General features: G+C 50.1%; 6 protein-coding genes across 6 annotated transcripts; 2 read left to right on the top strand and 4 right to left on the bottom strand.

The window, feature by feature from the left end:
• Positions 1–1252: 1252 nt before the first annotated feature.
• Positions 1253–2376, bottom strand: N7457_001589 (elongation of very long chain fatty acids protein; the record flags this gene model as incomplete). Its single annotated transcript, XM_057172635.1, has 3 exons — positions 1253–1575; positions 1630–1912; positions 1966–2376. 3 exons carry the CDS (start codon positions 2374–2376, stop codon positions 1253–1255), a joined length of 1017 nt encoding a protein of 338 aa, XP_057036538.1.
• A 23-nt stretch (positions 2377–2399) lies between these two features.
• On the bottom strand, positions 2400–2718 carry N7457_001590 (uncharacterized protein; the record flags this gene model as incomplete). The annotated part of the gene is made up of 2 exons (XM_057172636.1): positions 2400–2587; positions 2709–2718. 2 exons carry the CDS (start codon positions 2716–2718, stop codon positions 2400–2402), a joined length of 198 nt encoding a protein of 65 aa, XP_057036539.1.
• Positions 2719–4033: 1315 nt separating this feature from the next.
• N7457_001591 (cytochrome c oxidase subunit VI) lies at positions 4034–4872 on the top strand (the record flags this gene model as incomplete). Its single annotated transcript, XM_057172637.1, has 4 exons — positions 4034–4227; positions 4375–4420; positions 4557–4674; positions 4754–4872. The coding sequence occupies 4 exons, from the start codon at positions 4034–4036 to the stop codon at positions 4870–4872; spliced, it is 477 nt and encodes a 158-aa protein (XP_057036540.1).
• Positions 4873–5638: 766 nt separating this feature from the next.
• On the bottom strand, positions 5639–7011 carry N7457_001592 (glycosyltransferase family 15 protein; the record flags this gene model as incomplete). Its single annotated transcript, XM_057172638.1, has 4 exons — positions 5639–5795; positions 5854–6472; positions 6528–6791; positions 6870–7011. The coding sequence occupies 4 exons, from the start codon at positions 7009–7011 to the stop codon at positions 5639–5641; spliced, it is 1182 nt and encodes a 393-aa protein (XP_057036541.1).
• Positions 7012–7213: 202 nt separating this feature from the next.
• N7457_001593 (uncharacterized protein) lies at positions 7214–9883 on the top strand (the record flags this gene model as incomplete). Its single annotated transcript, XM_057172639.1, has 2 exons — positions 7214–7291; positions 7355–9883. 2 exons carry the CDS (start codon positions 7214–7216, stop codon positions 9881–9883), a joined length of 2607 nt encoding a protein of 868 aa, XP_057036542.1.
• Positions 9884–10241: 358 nt separating this feature from the next.
• Positions 10242–14324, bottom strand: N7457_001594 (phosphoribosylformylglycinamidine synthase; the record flags this gene model as incomplete). The annotated part of the gene is made up of 1 exon (XM_057172640.1): positions 10242–14324. The coding sequence occupies one exon, from the start codon at positions 14322–14324 to the stop codon at positions 10242–10244; it is 4083 nt and encodes a 1360-aa protein (XP_057036543.1).
• Positions 14325–16831: the final 2507 nt, after the last annotated feature.

A 16831-nucleotide genomic window follows, 5' to 3' on the forward strand; every position in this document is an offset into this window, starting at 1 on the left:
CCGTACGGCTTACGCCCATTGCATTGTTTTCCCCCCAGCCCCATGACACCTGCTGATAGCTGGTCGTGGTTTTCAGGTGCTAGGAGATCGCGGTTTTGCATCTAGAAGGCTGGGTATGACCAGCCTTGCCATTCAACAGTATTGACATTTCAAGGTTTTCTTTTGGTTTTTCTATTCTGTTCCACTGGCAAGGCTATGCCTGTTTGGTGTGTTGACAGTTTGCCAATAATCGTTTTGCTAACTGGCCACTAGTGTCTGGGGCAGATGAGATATATCACTTTCATGTGGCGTTGTTTGTGTCTCGTCGCACAGGCCATGGTGCGGGTTTAAGCTCCACCAGATGGTCCCTGCATCTTTGCCGCGCAGTCTTCAATTGTGTGATGCTGCACATTGAGTTACGGTCAGAGGATACGGAGTACACTGTTTGATGTTGCCATATAAACAGGCTGGGGTATTTGTTTTGCGTTGATCGGCTTTGTTCATATGGGATGGCTGGGCTTGAGCGATAGAAGGCTTCAAAGGGCGGTCTAGCGTGGATGGTCTTGGGATATGGACTGTCTGTGCATGGGGGAAATACAAATGAAACTTGGCTGTCTGGAAGGTGCTAATGACATACTTCGCATGGAGGCAGTCAACCAAAGCAAACATCCACGGATATCCCATATGGCATCATCTCGGGCTGCCCACAATCTCTTCTCTTTGGTTTACCAAGCAACCTAGATTGTTTGAAACAGAAATCATTACATTTGTCTTGATATAAGGAGCTAAAGTCTATCAAAAAATAATTTAGTAACAATAAGGGCGAGGAATACAATCAAATGGCCTGCCATCAACAGACGGGTGATAACGACAAACATGAACAGAAGAAGAAAACAACATTATAAAATACAAGCATGACGAGACTGCCGGGAAAATCCAACAGTATTCCCGCATTGAAATGAGATGTCTCGCCCTGCAGGTTTTTCCGATAAACGTTTCGGCGCATGCAATCCGACAATTCCAAGGCTCATACCCCATGCCCAGGTAATGGATCTGGCATCATGAGGTGGTCATTCATTAAACAAATATAGAGACGCATCACCCAAGAGCAGCCACCCTGCTCTTCTGCCTTGTTTGGCCACAAGTATTATATGAACTTTTAATTCAAGGGCCTATCACGGGATGATCCAACGATCAAACTCCCGGACATTCTAATTCTTCCAAGTCACACATTTCAAGTGTGCTTGAAGGCAATTGTGCTTCTATTCGCCATTTAGGCCTTGCGGGAGCGGGTCACAGGGCCGTTAGAGCGGCCGGTGGACTTAGCGCTACCGTTCTGGTTACCGGCGGGCGAGGGGATTTCGAAGTTCCGCATGTCAATCAATGACTTCTGGCCGGTGTTGCGGCGGGGACGGCCAGACTTGGCAGTCTTGTTGTAGGTGGCAATGTAGAAGGAGATGAACAGGACCAAGTAAGAGCTGATGATACCGATACCAGCCATGGCAGCGAATTCCTCACCAGCACACTTGCCCATGTTAGGGAGCCAAGGGAAGTAGGCAGAGGTGAAGTAGGTGTAGGAGGCGAAGTAGATGAAGCCTTGGATCTGTTAGTATTCTTTTCCTTGCGGGTTGCGGGACCGGCATCACTTACCGACGTCAATGACGAACTGGAGGATCTGCAGCATGGTGATGTACTTCTTCCACCAAATGCGAACACCACGGGCGCTCTGGAAGTAGTACCAGTACATCACAACGTGGACCAGCAGGTTGATGGTGATAGGCACCCACTGGACAGCGGTCACACCGATAAGCTGGGTGTAGCAGAGGAGGGCGGTAGCACCGTGGTGGTAAGTGTGGAGGAAGGTCAATGGCTTCTTCTTGAGAACCAGGAAGATGGTGTCAATGAACTCGACGTATTTGTTGAGGTAGTTGAGCTAATCGAGGTTAATTTCTCCGCTTTCAATGGTTCATGCACTTTGCGACTTACGTAGTACAAGATAATGAGAGGCTGAGTCCAGCCGCCGCGCTGATCGCAGATAGTGTAGAACACTCCGTGTCTCCAGAGAGTGGGCACAAGCTGCTCCACGAACAATGCCAGCAAGATAGCGCTGACAGTGGTCAAGAAGAAGTTGTGAATCATGAACAAAGTGTTAAGCTTGAACGCAGGCAGCTTCTTCATGACTTCACGGCCACCGAAAATGATAACATAGTAGGTGACAAGCATCATTGAAGTCTCCTTCAAGGTGGACAGAGGGGTCACACCGTCGGTAAAAGTGAACTCGCTGGCGGGATATCCCATAAGCTTCTCATAGGCCTGGTCGAAGAGGGGCCACAAGTGCACACCGAAGGGCCGATCGATGGTTGGGACCGAAACATGCTTGAGGATTTCAGACGCCATTGTGACGGATTAGGTTGCTCTCTCTACCAAATCGAAGTGCGATTAGAGATGGCGACAGCCGTGTAAGGCAGCTGTTCTTGACGGAGCAGCGATTGAACTGCGTTGAAACCGTCACAAGAAAGGCCACACAGAGTAAAGGAAAGGAAAGAAAAAGAAAAAAAAGCTAAAGAAATGAAAGTGGGAAAGGGGGCGAGGGAAGAGAGAGGAAAAGCTGGAGAAATACAGGAGAACACTTACTTTTTGCGTCCGGCGCGTCCGTTGAGGACCCGAAAGGGTTTAGCGTGCCATAAAAAGGGGAACATCGAGTTCCGATCGCATCTACTTCCAGGTACTAGGCGTCATTGTGTACATAAGGAGATTGCGCACAGGAACGGAATGGATCTCGTCTTGGTTATGATTGACGATCGTGGGTATTTGCTCCCAAACCGCCCAATATGGAGTGTATCGTGGTGCTGAGTCGCCAGGCTGTCCTCAGCGTGAACTATCACATGCTAGTGGCTAGTCCCATGCCAATACTCCGTAGCGCATTACAGCTTACACAAGGAGTAGTTTATATACAATTGCCGAGGGTTTATCTACAGCAATGCTGTATATCGACGGTCTACTCCGTCACGGCTAACATACCTAGGTATTTTCAACACTTTTCTGGATCCCCAATCCAACTGGGTGGATTCCACCTGGGCTGTCCCCGCCTTACGAAACCAGATCCATACCCAAAGCGTCAGTTTGGAAATCTCCGAGTCGGTGCTGCGGTTGAGTTACTGCTTATCACCGGTGCCATGGGAAGATTACCATTGAAAGTCACTTTGGCAGGGACTATCGCTGAGTGTAGAGATTTGAGGTGTTGTACGAGGTACAGAGTACATCTTGTTGGGGTACCTTATATCGACCATCCGGAACAAGGCATATCCCAGACATCAAAGCATGGAGCTCAATGTGAACTTTGTTCAGCTCCTGTCAGGTTTTTCCCGTGGATAAAATGAGCAACCTTTCTATCTGATATGTAGCCACAAGAATCTTCGTATCTTTGGCCGACGTTTTGCCTACTATCTAATAGGCTAATAGCCTCGGTTCCTGTTTGTCTCCAAGCTCCAAGTCTCAAAGCATCCTTGTATGTCCCTATGCGATCAACTTCTCCGGTGCTTTCTTGACGATTCAAGGTGAAAAGGCAGTAATCTTGCTATCTGTTAACTACATTGGAACTAGTTGTTGAAAGAACCATCTGTGTCGGCTTCGTTGGGCCACAGTTAGGCTAAATATATACCTAGGGAGTTGAACAGCCATTTCCTACTACGATTTGTGCTCTAAATGTCCAGATCGAGGGTTTCCCCTAAATACTGCCCCATCACATTGGAAAGCCAACAAAAACATCAGCAAGCACCGAAACAATCTGATATCATGACTTAACACTCGGCCAATGACACGCATCTCGAAAGTCACAAGTCATGCAGCCAATCAGCGACCGCCCTTTGAGATCAAGACCATTTGGGACGGGGCCAATCGGATGATGACTCAGCACCCGTGATGCTGCCTCAGGCGCCAACACCACACCACCCGCAAAATCCTAGAGGCACTTCTCACCTCCCCTTCCCGTCTCCATCCACACCTCTCCCCTCACCATTGTTCCAGTCCGGTCCAACGCGGTCCTCTTCTCATAATGCCCTCCCTCTCTATCTTCCGCGTGGCGACCCGCGCCGTTCGCCCTACTGGCTTCTTCAGAGCTCCCCAATTGGCCCAGTCCCGGATCCAGTCCCCGGTCACTCTGGCCGCCGCCCGCGCCTCCAACTTCGGTACTACCGCTATGCGCCGCTCCGGCCACGAGGATGAGACCTACGAAGAGTTCTCTGCTAGGTACGCCCCCAAACCGCAAGCCATTGACGCCGGAACAGTGGGAAGGAAGCGCCGTGCGTTTTGATGTTAGGCGCTTTCCGGAACGAGCGTCGGCAAAGCTTGACTCATAATTGGGGACATGTCTCTAACTGTGTATCTCAATTGCAGATTCGAGAAGGAATTCGATGGTGTTCAGGACGTTTTCGAGCTCCAGGTATGAATTATCTCGACAACACCCGAGGCATATGGATCGGCATGCGATACATGGCAGCCACACCCGTCACACTCAACATGCGGCTTCTATATCCGCTTTAATTCATCACCTGGCTAATGCATGTCTTTGCAAACAGCGCAACCTGAACAACTGCTTCGCTTACGATCTCGTTCCCTCCGTTGAGGTCCTCACTGCCGCCCTCAAGGCCGCCCGCCGTGTTAACGACTACCCCACCGCTGTCCGCGTCTTCGAGGGTACGCTTTAACAATATTCCATCCTCGAGCCCTAGGCTCTATCGTTCTTGAACCGATACTAACATTATTTCACCACTAGGTGTCAAGGCTAAGGTCGAGAACCCCGAGCAGTACAAGCAATACCTCGAGTCTCTCGAGAGCCTGCGTGTGGAGTTGGGTGTTGCCCTCCGTGAGGAGCTTTACCCCCAGGAGGCGTAAATTCGCATCATCAATTCTACGTTCACGTCAATTTTCTCTTAAACAATCAGTACCCCCTCGCACGTTGTTTATCCGGCACTGCTTGACTGGCTGAGGATTAGGTTGGGTCGAAGAGAAAACTGTATACATACTTTAGAGATCTCTTGTGTTGTTAGTGCGGCCGTTGTCTGGAAAAAGGTCTTCTGTACCTTACTTGGTTGGTGCTTAATCTATCTTGATTCCATCTTGTTCAGTCATCCTGCATTGTTGTGTTATCAACCGCTCAACTCAGTCTTCGGTCCTCGATCTTCAAATTTTTTTCCTATACTCTCATGGGATGGATATTGCATCCTCAAAATGGTAGAATGGCTAGGCTAGTCTGCAACTCAGTTCTTGTTCCTAAGTAGCCAATATATCAAACAAAATAACAGCTGCGGCAGGCAGGCCAACAGGCACCAGTCTAGAACAAAGAGACCTCCTCCAAAGTGATCCATGCGCAATCAATATAAGTACAATGAAAACAAGGCCCCTGTAGCCCTTTGGGGGATAGGAACATGGCCAAGAACGTATTTTGTGACAAGGAATTAAACCAAAAAAGGGAGAAACAAAAGGGGCACAAAATCATCAATACACACAGCTATGTGTCCGCTCAAACGCCGGGTACCAAGCCACTGATTTTCAGTAATATAGTCATAGGGGTATGCAATGTGATGCAAGGAATTGAGTCGTGAGGCACTCTCCAGAATAACAAGAGACGGGAGGACAGATCAATCGGAAGACCTGATACTTAGTGCGTTCCAACATACTTGAAGTAGGTAGGTCGGCAATCCTCCTTGGAGAGCCAGTCTGCGCCTTCATAGAACTGACCAGCCTTACAGCCGGAGCACTTGGGAGAGTTGGGGCAGTTGAGATAAGGGATGTGGTTGTATCCAATATCGCGGAACCTGGTGAAAATATATGTTAGTGAGACTTCTTGGATGGGAGAAAAATAGCATGACTTACCAGTGAACGTTGGCGGCATCGGCGAAAAGACCAATACCAAGGGAGTGGACAGGTGCATCACCCCAGCGCTCATAGAAGAAACCGCCGGCGCGATCCAGGTGCTGGAAGTACGCCTCGTATTTCTCGCCACGGAAGAAATCAAGATCGCCGATTTCGAAGTTGGACCAGAAGTGACAAGTGGAATATCCATTGCCACCCTTGGTGTGCTCGGGACGAGCCACATCGTCGGTAATCCACTCCCACATGTTGTTGTCGCTGAGGTACGAGGGGTTGGCGGCAAGGAATCGCTGAGTCTCGGGCCAGAGGGACGGGATACTCTGAGGTGCATCGTAAAGGTTGATGGTGAAGCCGTAGGTCTTGTTGCCATCCTCCATGTATCGGAACACATCATAGTCGACATCGCAGAAGAACTTGACGTTGGGCTCGATGCGCCAGTAGTAGCGGTAGCCAGCGAGGGCGGGGTGCTTGTAGAACATGCCGCTGTTCCAGCGACACATCTGGTGGTAGGAGACCTGGGAGCTGTACTGGATGTCTTGCTCCGCTAGAAGCTTGGCGGATTCGTGGAAGAGATCCATATTAATCCAGCTTGGGACATCCCAGTGCTCCTTGGGCACAAGCTCTGGATTTAGAGTTAGCTATGTTTTGTCTCATTCCAACAGGAGGGGAGTCTGTACCATATTGGACCTTAGCCTTGGTCGCTGCCCGAGTCTTCTGCTTGAACTCCTCGCTGAAGGGCACATCGTTGAAGAAAATATAGGGATAGTTGAATTTGCCGTTCCATGTTCGCTCTAGATCGTTCATAGTCGAGAGGAGCTGGCCCAGTTCCTCATTGCGAACGAGAGTGATGAGCGCGGCATTGGTGCGGGCCGATTGTTCGCTATCGGGGGAGTAATCGTGTTCGTCGGCTCTCCACAAATTCCCTGAAGGTTCTCCAGTCGCTGGAAAATATAGTCAGCATGGCATTTTATGGGTGACGATTGCAAAAAGGGATGTGGCAAGAAATCGGGGTCACTCACGATCTACAAGAGGATCCTTTTTCATGCCATGGACCAGCTTAGACCCGCCTTCAGAGGAATCCTGATGTAATTGGAAGACAAGGAATAGACAGAGCAGTATGCATGCTGCGCCCAGCATGCGAATCGGTCGCGCGATAGCCATGATGATGGTGTTTGCTGAAAGGGGGGCGAGATGGTCGGAGGGAGAGAGAGGCGCGCATAAGAGTGGCCATCTTTCCTTGTCGGGACTAGCGTCGCCCAGGCAAAACATCCTCATTTTATGCTTCTTCACTTTATGACGTCTCTATATCTGCATCGATGTGATTTCTGATTTCTCTATCCTTGACTTAAGTCTAGGTTTGAAGATGGCTCTCGCGGCTGATCTAAGTGCGCTTACTGATGCCTTGATCGCTTCAGTTGCTAAGATATCACCGGATCAGAAGGTAATACTATATTGTGTTGATGCCATCCTCTCATCTTGAGCTCACGCACTGATATCTGTGTAGGGGTCTGCGCGTGCTCAAGGTCTGAAACGTCGGGTACAAGGAGTTCTCCGAACTGGGTCTCATAACCGCACCGACCAGTTTGCAGTCGCCAAGCAACTCGAGGGACTACAAGAGAAGTTCCAAATTTTGAATAGAGATGAACTTGCAGAGGCTCTTCATAACCGCCTCGAGGAGCTGGAATGCAAATCGCAATCTTGGCTCCCAGAGATCTTGAGTTTGTTGCTGCAGCTCTCAGATCGTCCCGCCCTGTTGTCTACGGTTACCCGTCTGGAGGAAAGAGCCAAGGCACCAGAAGCAGAAGCCAAAGCAAAGGAGTCTCTTTCTTGGTCGGATCTGGATGCAGAAGGCACGGCATTCGGTGATGAAGAAATCTGGGAGCAGGTAGATTTTGCTGGCGACTCATCAGATGACGACTTTTCATCTGTTGTTAGCGATGTGTCTCTCCCACGACACAGACCCCCAACTGCCACCACAGTGGAAGAAGACTATGTCGTTCCAGATGAAATTTTTGTGCCAAGAGAAGATGAGGATCTCGTTGGCTCTTTAGCAAAGGCTCAGTTTTGGAGACCAGAAAATCACCATTCATTGCCCCAAAGAGAGGGAGCCACACGCGTGATCACGGAGTCTCAATTTGCCAGAGAGACCATTTTTATGCTTCAGGGTCTTCCTACGTCTATTTTCTTACGCTCAGACGATGGTATTAGAGTGGATCGGAGATACACTCTTGCACATTCATCGAACGAAGCACTGGGATCGCTCTTGCAGTGTTTCAGCGAGATAGGCGCTAAGCTCAACATTGCACGGCGTTTCACGAAGTTATCACAGACCATCCCTTATATGCAAACATTTTGTCGGGGAATTGAAGACCGTCTCCTCGAATTTGACAGAATTTTATCTCAAGTCCAGTGCAAATACCTTTCCGCCGGGTCAAATGTCAGCCTCATCCAGCTTCTTGTTGATGTCCGTCAACACTCCAACGAGCTAGCATTGCTCGCAGAAATGATCGTTAACCTAGGCAAAATCTCGACTGATCAACCAATGCGTTGTCTTGATCTTTTATACGATCTGATATGCATGCTGGAAGCTCTAGGCGACGAAGGTTCATCCCGATCTCTCGCGGACTTATTCTTTCTGTGCTTCAAAACATATTCAAGCTCAATTCGTCTTTGGATGGAAACTGGCCAGGTTGATACTTCAGACAGCACGTTCTTCGTGAGGACTCAAAATCGCGAGAACGGGGATTTGCGAACCCTTTGGCATGACTGGTTTATGCTTGATATGGGCCACAACCGACAGAGGATCCCCCAATTCCTTGAGACCAGTGTTCAGAAGGTGTTTACGGCTGGTAAGAGCATGGTGTTCTTGCGCCATCTGAATGCACTACCAGATACAGTCGACTCCACCGAGGCCATGAGATTTGAGGACATCCAAGATTCCTCCCTATCTCTTCCTTTCCCGGTATTGGTGGAATCCGCTTTCGAAAAGCTGGTGGATGTCGATCATTCACTCAGTGCTAGCCTTTTACATACGGAACTCGACCAGCAATGCGGATTATGGACCTCCCTTGACGCCCTTCAACATGTCTACCTTGGCAAAGACATGAGCGCCGTAAGCGTGATTGACGCCAAGACCTTCGAGCTGATTGATCGAGGCCGCTCTTGGGATGACAGATTCCTGCTCACTGAAATATCAAGAACGGCTTTCAGCTCCATATCCGTCATTGACACATCAAGGCTTCTTGTGCGGCCAGCTAGTACTCCATCGCGAGACCTAAGCGACCACCGAACTGTCGGGATTCTCGAAGCGATTTCAATCGACTATGGTCTCCCATGGCCTATTGCAAATATCATCACCGAGGAAGCAATATACTCCTATCAACGAATCTCAACCTTCTTGATGCAAATCAGGCGCGCTAAATACGCCATTGTGAAACAGCGTATCACTGCTCCCGACGACAACGACACACTAGTGCATGCGCTCCACCATAACATGCTTTGGGTCCTCGATTTCATCTACGGTCATCTGACCTACCTCGTCATATCTACCGCCACCCAGTCCCTATACAAAGCTTTATCCGAGGCGCAAGATGTCGATGCCATGATCGTGGCCCATCAATGCTACATGACCTCTTTAGAAGCACAATGCCTGCTTTCCAAAGACCTATCACATATACATGATGCAATCATCAAATTGCTGGATTTATGTGTTCGTTTCGCCGATCTACAAGTCGCGCACATGCTCGGCGAAGATCAAGATCTGGAAACTCCGAAGACATCGCGCACAAAGAGAGACCCTGACTACGACTCCGACTCTGATGAGGATGATGATATGAACCCAGAACCCACGCTCACGGTCTCATTCCGCCACTCGACCTACAGTCAGCAGATGGGAACGGTCAGAAGTCACTTTGACCACCTGACCACTTTCATCACGGATGGGCTGAAAAGTTTAGCTCGCGCAGATGGGCTTCCAAGTTGGGATATTCTTGCTGACAGGCTGGAGTGGAGGCAGAATTGGCGCAGGCAATAATCATACAACCTTGATACCCTTTTTTTATTTTCAGCGGGAGTTAGCGTTACATTAGCTCATAGATTGTCCAGTTCGGCCGTTTCTAGACTTTGAGGCGTCGGAAATGCAAGGATGACCCCTCCTATCTAGATAAATTTGAGATTTCGTCTTCAATTCTCTAGAGCAAAAACCAAATTCTTCCGTTTAGACTACATGAGGATGGGTATTTGTGAATATTATTGATTTTGATATATACTGATTTGCTGGCTCATTTTGGCATGATTTTCTTCAACTCCAACGGACCAAGAGAATATGGACAAGAACTCGGAAAAAAAAGATGTGAATAAAAGAAAGGCATCATAGATAAAAGCTAAACATTCTAACCAACCCAGCGTCTGGCGCTGTAGAAGACACGTCCCCAAGGACCAATTTCGCCCCAGGACTCGGCCTTCGGAGGCAGCCAGCTGGCAATGCCGTTCATGACAGTACGCTCGGGGTGAGGCATGATGGCAAGGACACGGCCGTTGGGACTGCGCACAGCAGCGATACCCTCGGGACTGCCGTTGGGGTTGAAGGGGTACTTCATGGTAGGCTTCAGGGAAGCATTGTCGACGAATCGGACGGGAGCAAGACCCTCGCGAACGAAGTCGGAAGCCGAGATGCCCTGAGAGTTGACGAAGGAGGCACGACCCTCGCCGTGAGCAACAGCAATAGGGAGCGAAGTGCCGTCCATGCCGTGGAAGAAGACGCTGGGACGGGATGGGTCGGGGTCGGAGATGCGGACCATGCAGACACGGCCTTCGTATTGCTCGCTGGTGTTGCGCTCGAAGCTGGGCCAGTAGCCAGCATCGGGAATTAGCTCCTTAACACGAGACAGGAACTGGCAACCGTTGCAAACACCCAGGGCGAAAGTGTCGGGGCGCTCGAAGAAGTCCTGGAACTCCTTGCGGGTGTTCTCGTGCAGCAGAACGGACTTGGCCCAGCCCTGGCCGGCACCCAAGACGTCGCCGTATGAGAATCCACCGCAGGCGGCGAGACCGGCGAAGCTGGAGAGAGAGACGCGACCGGAAAGAATATCGGTCATGTGGACATCAACGGCAGCGAAACCGGCAGTGTTGAAGGCAAATGCCATCTCAGCTTGACTGTTGACACCCTGCTCACGAAGAATGGCAACGCGGGGCTTGTTAGAGAAGGGGGAGTACTGGGAAAGGCTGGTCATCATGGGCAAGCCCTTATCTTTGGGGTCGAAAGTAGGGTTCCATGAGAGACCGGGGTTGGCGTCGTCAAGAATGTTGGCATATTCCTGCTCCGCACAGTCGGCATTGTCACGGATCTTCTGCATGTGGTAGGAGGTCTTGGCCCAGGTCTGCTGGAGGTTGGAACGAGTGTTGCGGTAGATCAAAGAGGCCTTGTGGTAGATGGTGAGGTTCTGCTTAGGCTGCTGAGAGACACGTCCAATCTTGTGGATTAGACCTGGAGGAGGACCGCAAGTGGCGAAGCATGAGCGGAACTGGATCTCGTGCTCCTTGCGAACCTGGAAGACGGCACCGAGCTCTTCGGTGAAGAGGGACTCGATGACATCCTTGGTGTTGAAAGAAGCACAGATGTTGTCAAGCATGATCTCAACACCACAGCGACCGGCGAACATCATCTCAGCAAGAGTAGTCAGAAGACCACCATCGGAGCGGTCGTGGTAAGCCAAGACGATTCCAGCTTCCTGAAGCTGCTGTGTAGCATCGAAGAAGTCCCGGAAGAGATCAACATCGCGAACATCAGGGCACTCAGAGCCGACTTCATTGAACACCTGGGCAAGGGCTGATCCGCCAAGAGTCTTACGGCCAAACGAGAGGTCAACAAACATGAGAACAGTCTCTCCAACTTGTTCGAAGCTACGAAGAGCCGGGGTCCAGGTCTTGGTGAAATCGCCAACTGGCGCAAAGGCAGAGATAACACAAGACATGGGAGCAGTGACTTCCTTGGCCTCATTCGAGGACTCGTCCTTCCATTTCATCTTCATGGACATGGAGTCCTTGCCGACGGGAATACTGATGCCAAGCTTGGGACACAGGTCCAAACCGACAGCCTCGACGGCTTCGTAGATAGCAGCGCCCTCGCCAGGGTGGCTACCAGCGGACATCCAGTTGGCTGACAGCTTCACTTGGCTGAGACGGTCAACAAGATCAGAAGCAGCCAAGTTCATGAGCGACTCAGCAACGGCCATGCGGGCAGACGAAGCTGCAGAGATCAGAGCCAGGGTAGGCTTTTCACCCATGGCAAAGGCCTCACCGGTCTTAATTCCTTGGGCCAAGGAAGTGGCTGTGACTGAAACATCTGAAACGGGTGTCTGCCACTTGCCAACCATCTGATCACGAGCCGTAAGGCCACCAACAGTGCGATCGCCAATGGTGATCAAGAAAGACTTGGAACCGACTGCGGGCAAAGACAAAACTCTCTTGATGGCTTCATCAACAATCTCCATCTTCGAGGTAAGAGAGGGAAGATACTTGCTGAGGCTAGAGTCCACGGCAGGCAGCACCAGCTTTCGCGAATCGACAGTTCGGGTCATGCGAGGAGTCTTGCCGAAAAGCACAGATAGAGGAAGATCAATCGGAGTCGGGTACTCCTTGGACTCTCGGTCAAGGAGAATAAGTCTCTTTTCCTCCTCGGATGAACCGCCACCACGTCCGACAACGGAGAAGCCGCAACGCTCACGCTGGGCGATGGCAGTGAACTTGTTCATGCTCTCCTCGCCAACAGCCATGACATAGCGCTCTTGAGCTTCACAGCACCAAATCTGCATGGGGCTCATGCTGCGGTCGGTGTTGTCAATTTCACGGAGCTCAAATTTAGCTCCCAATCCAGAGTCGTGGATCAGCTCGGGAAGGGCATTAGACAAGCCACCGGCACCAACGTCGTGAATGAACTTGATGGGGTTGTTGTCTCCCATGGCTGTACAGGCGTTGATGACTTCCTGGGCTCTCCGTTGAACTTCAGCGTTGCCTCTCTGTACACTAGCAAAATCGAGCTCAGCAGATCCCTCACCAGAGGCGATACTTGAGGCAGCACCTCCTCCAAGGCCAATAAGCATTGCTGGGCCACCCAGAACGACGAGGAAAGCACCCGGCTTGACAACGTCTGGGTGCTTGATGGCGTGCTGCGGGCGAACGGTTCCAACACCACCGGCGATCATGATGGGCTTGTGGTATCCTCGCACTTCCGTTTCGCCATTGCCCACATCAATCTCGGTAAGCAGAGTGCGGAAGTATCCACCAATGCAAGGGCGGCCGAACTCATTGTTGAAAGCAGCGCTACCAATTGGCGCCTCCAACATGATATCTAAACTGCTAGCAATGTGGTTCGGCTTTCCGACATCAAGCTCCCAGGGCTGCTTCAGGTCGGGAATCAGAAGGTCTGACACACAGTAACCCGAAAGACCGGCCTTAGGGCGCGAGCCACGACCAACAGCACCCTCATCACGGATCTCACCGCCGGATCCTGTAGCCGCGCCTGGGTAGGGTGAGACTGCAGTGGGGTGGTTGTGAGTCTCGACCTTGGCCAGGAAATGCACGACTTCCTTGGTGTGCATCCATTGCCCGGTGGTTGGATCGGGAGCCCAGAACGCGGCCTCGGGACCCTCCAGAACGGCGGCGTTATCACTGTAGGCACTGATGGTGTGTTCGGGGTGCTTTTTGTGTGTGTTGCGAATCATGGCAAACAGACTGTTCGGCATGGGCTTGCCATCAATCACCCAGGAGGCATTGAATTGCTTGTGTCGGCAATGCTCCGAGTTGACCTGAGCAAACATGAAGAGCTCGACATCAGTCGGGTCACGGGCAATCGCACCATTCGGGCCATAGGCTTCAGCCAAGTAATCGATCTCTGATTCATCTAGAGCCAAACCTAGCTCCTTGTTCGCCTCCTGAAGAACCTCCTTGGGGGACTTGGTGCCGCCTTGGAGGGAGATGGTCTTGAGGGGCTGAGGAGCGTGCTCGGAGAACATGAGGTTCAAATCGGGCTCATCCTTGCCGATGATTTGAGTCATCCGATCATGAAGAGTATCCATGTAATTAGACTTGTAGTCCTCTACACTGGTGCGAAGGCACGAGATCTTCATACCCCGTTCGATCCGCTTGACGTACTTCTGTAAACCACAGACGTGCGAGATACCAGTTGCCTGGGAGCTCCATGGCGAAACGGTACCGGTTCGGGGGAAAATATAGAAGGTATCGGATTGACCGTCGGCGGAATCGAAGGTGGGAGGGATATCCGTGATATCACCGTACTGGAGCAATTGCTCAAGCACAGCACGCTGGGGCTCATCCAGTGGTTGAGTAGTGTGCACATAGTGAATCCACTGGGCCCGGACATCCTGGACACCGATGCTAGCAGCAACAGCCTGTCCCCGTGAGCGGGAAAAGGCAACGGAGCCCGGGATGGCCAAGTAAGTATCGGTAGAAGTCATTGTGAAGGAAAATGGGTGTTCTCCCAGTGAGTCAACTATGACACAGGGAGATAGGAATTTATCCTTCTGATGTAGAAGGAAATTGAGTGGCTCGAGTGCCTCTCTCAAGTAGACTTGAGAAGATGGCTAGAAGAGACCGGCGATGACTCTATCGCCGCTTTTTTTTTGTAAGAGAAATGGGAGTCCCCCGCCCTAAGCCCAATCCGGCTTATCTCGGTGGGTCACGTGCCGATAGGCAATTTAAAGTTTGAGACCATCAAATTCTTCATTTTCCCCCATTGGAGTCTTCTAGACCTATATCATGTTGATCTTCGCAGTGGATTTTTCTCTATAATCGACTAACAATCACTACAAGATGAGCTTTCTTGCTTTCACAGCCCAGTCGAAAGGCAAGAAATAATCCAAACCCGGGGGTGGACGGCTCTTCTCCGGAATGTGGGGGCCTTTTTCCCCGGGGGGAGTTCTTGGCACCCGGTCATTGTTAACGTGGTTCAGTACGGAGTACTTGATGTTGTACACCAGAATTGGGAGAATTGATATTTTTGAGCCGGTAATCTGACACAATGTACCTGGCTAAGTCTCTGTATATAGGCATATAAGAAATTAAACAATAAACTAGAAACCAACAAAAAAAACTGTCCGATGTGAAAACCCGGAAATATATACTAAGAAAAGCTCTTCTCCATAATCGAACCCAACATGTCATATGTCCTTGTAAACCTAGGCACTTTGAAACATACCCATGATATAGATATACTCGATTGCTATACTGCACAACAAGAGGAGCCTTGGAGAAATCCAGCAAGAACTGGGAAAGATCAATTCGAATGGGCAATGACTAAAATGTAGAAGATTTTATATCCATAGAGAATTAGTTAGCTGATATGAGTACATTTGAATCCCCATGTAGCTCATAATTTAATTCCCTGGTTGCTTTCCTCTGATCTCCACAGTATCCCCATCCACAAAAGGTTTGTGAATCACCTTCCACCTCAGTCTTGACTCCAAGCACGTACGCTTCTGAAGCTCCCTATAGCAGGGCAAACCCGGCAGTGCACCGCGAGAGATAGGCTTAGCCCGATCAAGATTCAACATGGAGCAGGTCCTTAGGGGCGAAATGGCAACAGAGGTTGCAAATCGTCTCCATCGTAGGGATTAGGTGTAGATGCGTTCTCCTAGTCCAATTTATGTATAGACGCAAAGAAGAAAACAATGACCGAATGGCCACACAAATTATCTAGTAGGGGATGATCTTGATGGCTTATGCTCGCTATGATGAATTCAAAGGTTTCCTAATGATGATCACTGCATAATATGATTTCAGCAATGGCGGGAGGTATCAAAGCCTCGGAAGATCTGAAAGCTTGTACCGCATGAAGCGAGAGCGGGGAGTTGGTCTCGCAAATCATGCCCAGGTGACATCCCTAAGTCCTATAGATCCCGGGGAAATGGCGCTTCGCCTTTTGCTGCATAGACTCATTCGAAAAGCGGCTTCTCCAGGTTCCACACACACTGCGCCAGGAAGAGTGGGTAGTTCTTCATAAGTTCTTCATACATTTGTATCTGCCTTTTTTAAGGCTTCAGTTGAACAGCAGTGCTTATACTGGCCCTAGCGGTCCTTCCAGATCGTGCCAGAAGTCGTCTCTGGTATTGATACGAAACGACTTCCAGGTAGCTATAGAGTTCTTCATCGGCGCAGGATGGAAGAACACATGAGACGTCTATGGTATAGTAATCTATTTTCAAGTTGGTTATTGCTCACATTCGTGAATGTAAAGGAAATTTTCTATTATGCGGATCTCAAAGCATGATAATTCCTCTAAACTTCTCCAATCGAAAGATCAAGGATTCAAGGCCTCGATCATAGAGGGACCGATGTTGTAATGGTATAGCAGGCCGGTGAGGTAGCTGAAAAGTGGAGCACGGTGAAAATGCGAGAAAATGCGAGAAAGAAAAAAGGACAAAAAAAGGCCTCCAGTGGATTTGGCCAGAGAAGCATGGTTAATCAGTTGGCCATTGCTGGGGAGTAATAGCAGCGCAAAATTACACAAGCCACCAAACGATCACTGTTGATCGACTGAAAATACCGGGCCGCAAGTGTCAGGGCTGATCAGCGGAAAGCGCCGCTTGAGCCATCTACATGTACTCCGTACGATAGAAGCAATTGCCACGACACCCGTAGTAGAACCGAACCCGATCCAGGTGGATTGCCTAGCTTCTAGGGAATTCGGACCTATGTGATCATGGGCCTCCGCTATGGTGTAGCCACTATGGCGTGTGCTCTCAGGAAGAGATCCGGAAAGTGGCTACCGAACGTGCCTCAGGTCCCCACCACATTATATCATAGCTACCTATGTGGCGTGATACACCTCTATATGTGTGAGAAGCGGACCTCAAGACCTATGACAACCAGAGCCCCTGGTGCTCGGAACATTGCAGTTTTCTGTTTTAAGGAAAAACAAGCAATATTCGTGCATGATTTTTGTCCCGACAATTCCTATGTTGTA

This window comes from Penicillium paradoxum (genome assembly GCF_028828445.1).
Source record: "Penicillium paradoxum strain IBT 22861 chromosome Unknown utg000002l_segment0_segment0, whole genome shotgun sequence".
In the NCBI taxonomy this organism is placed as follows: Eukaryota; Fungi; Ascomycota; class Eurotiomycetes; order Eurotiales; family Aspergillaceae; genus Penicillium; species Penicillium paradoxum.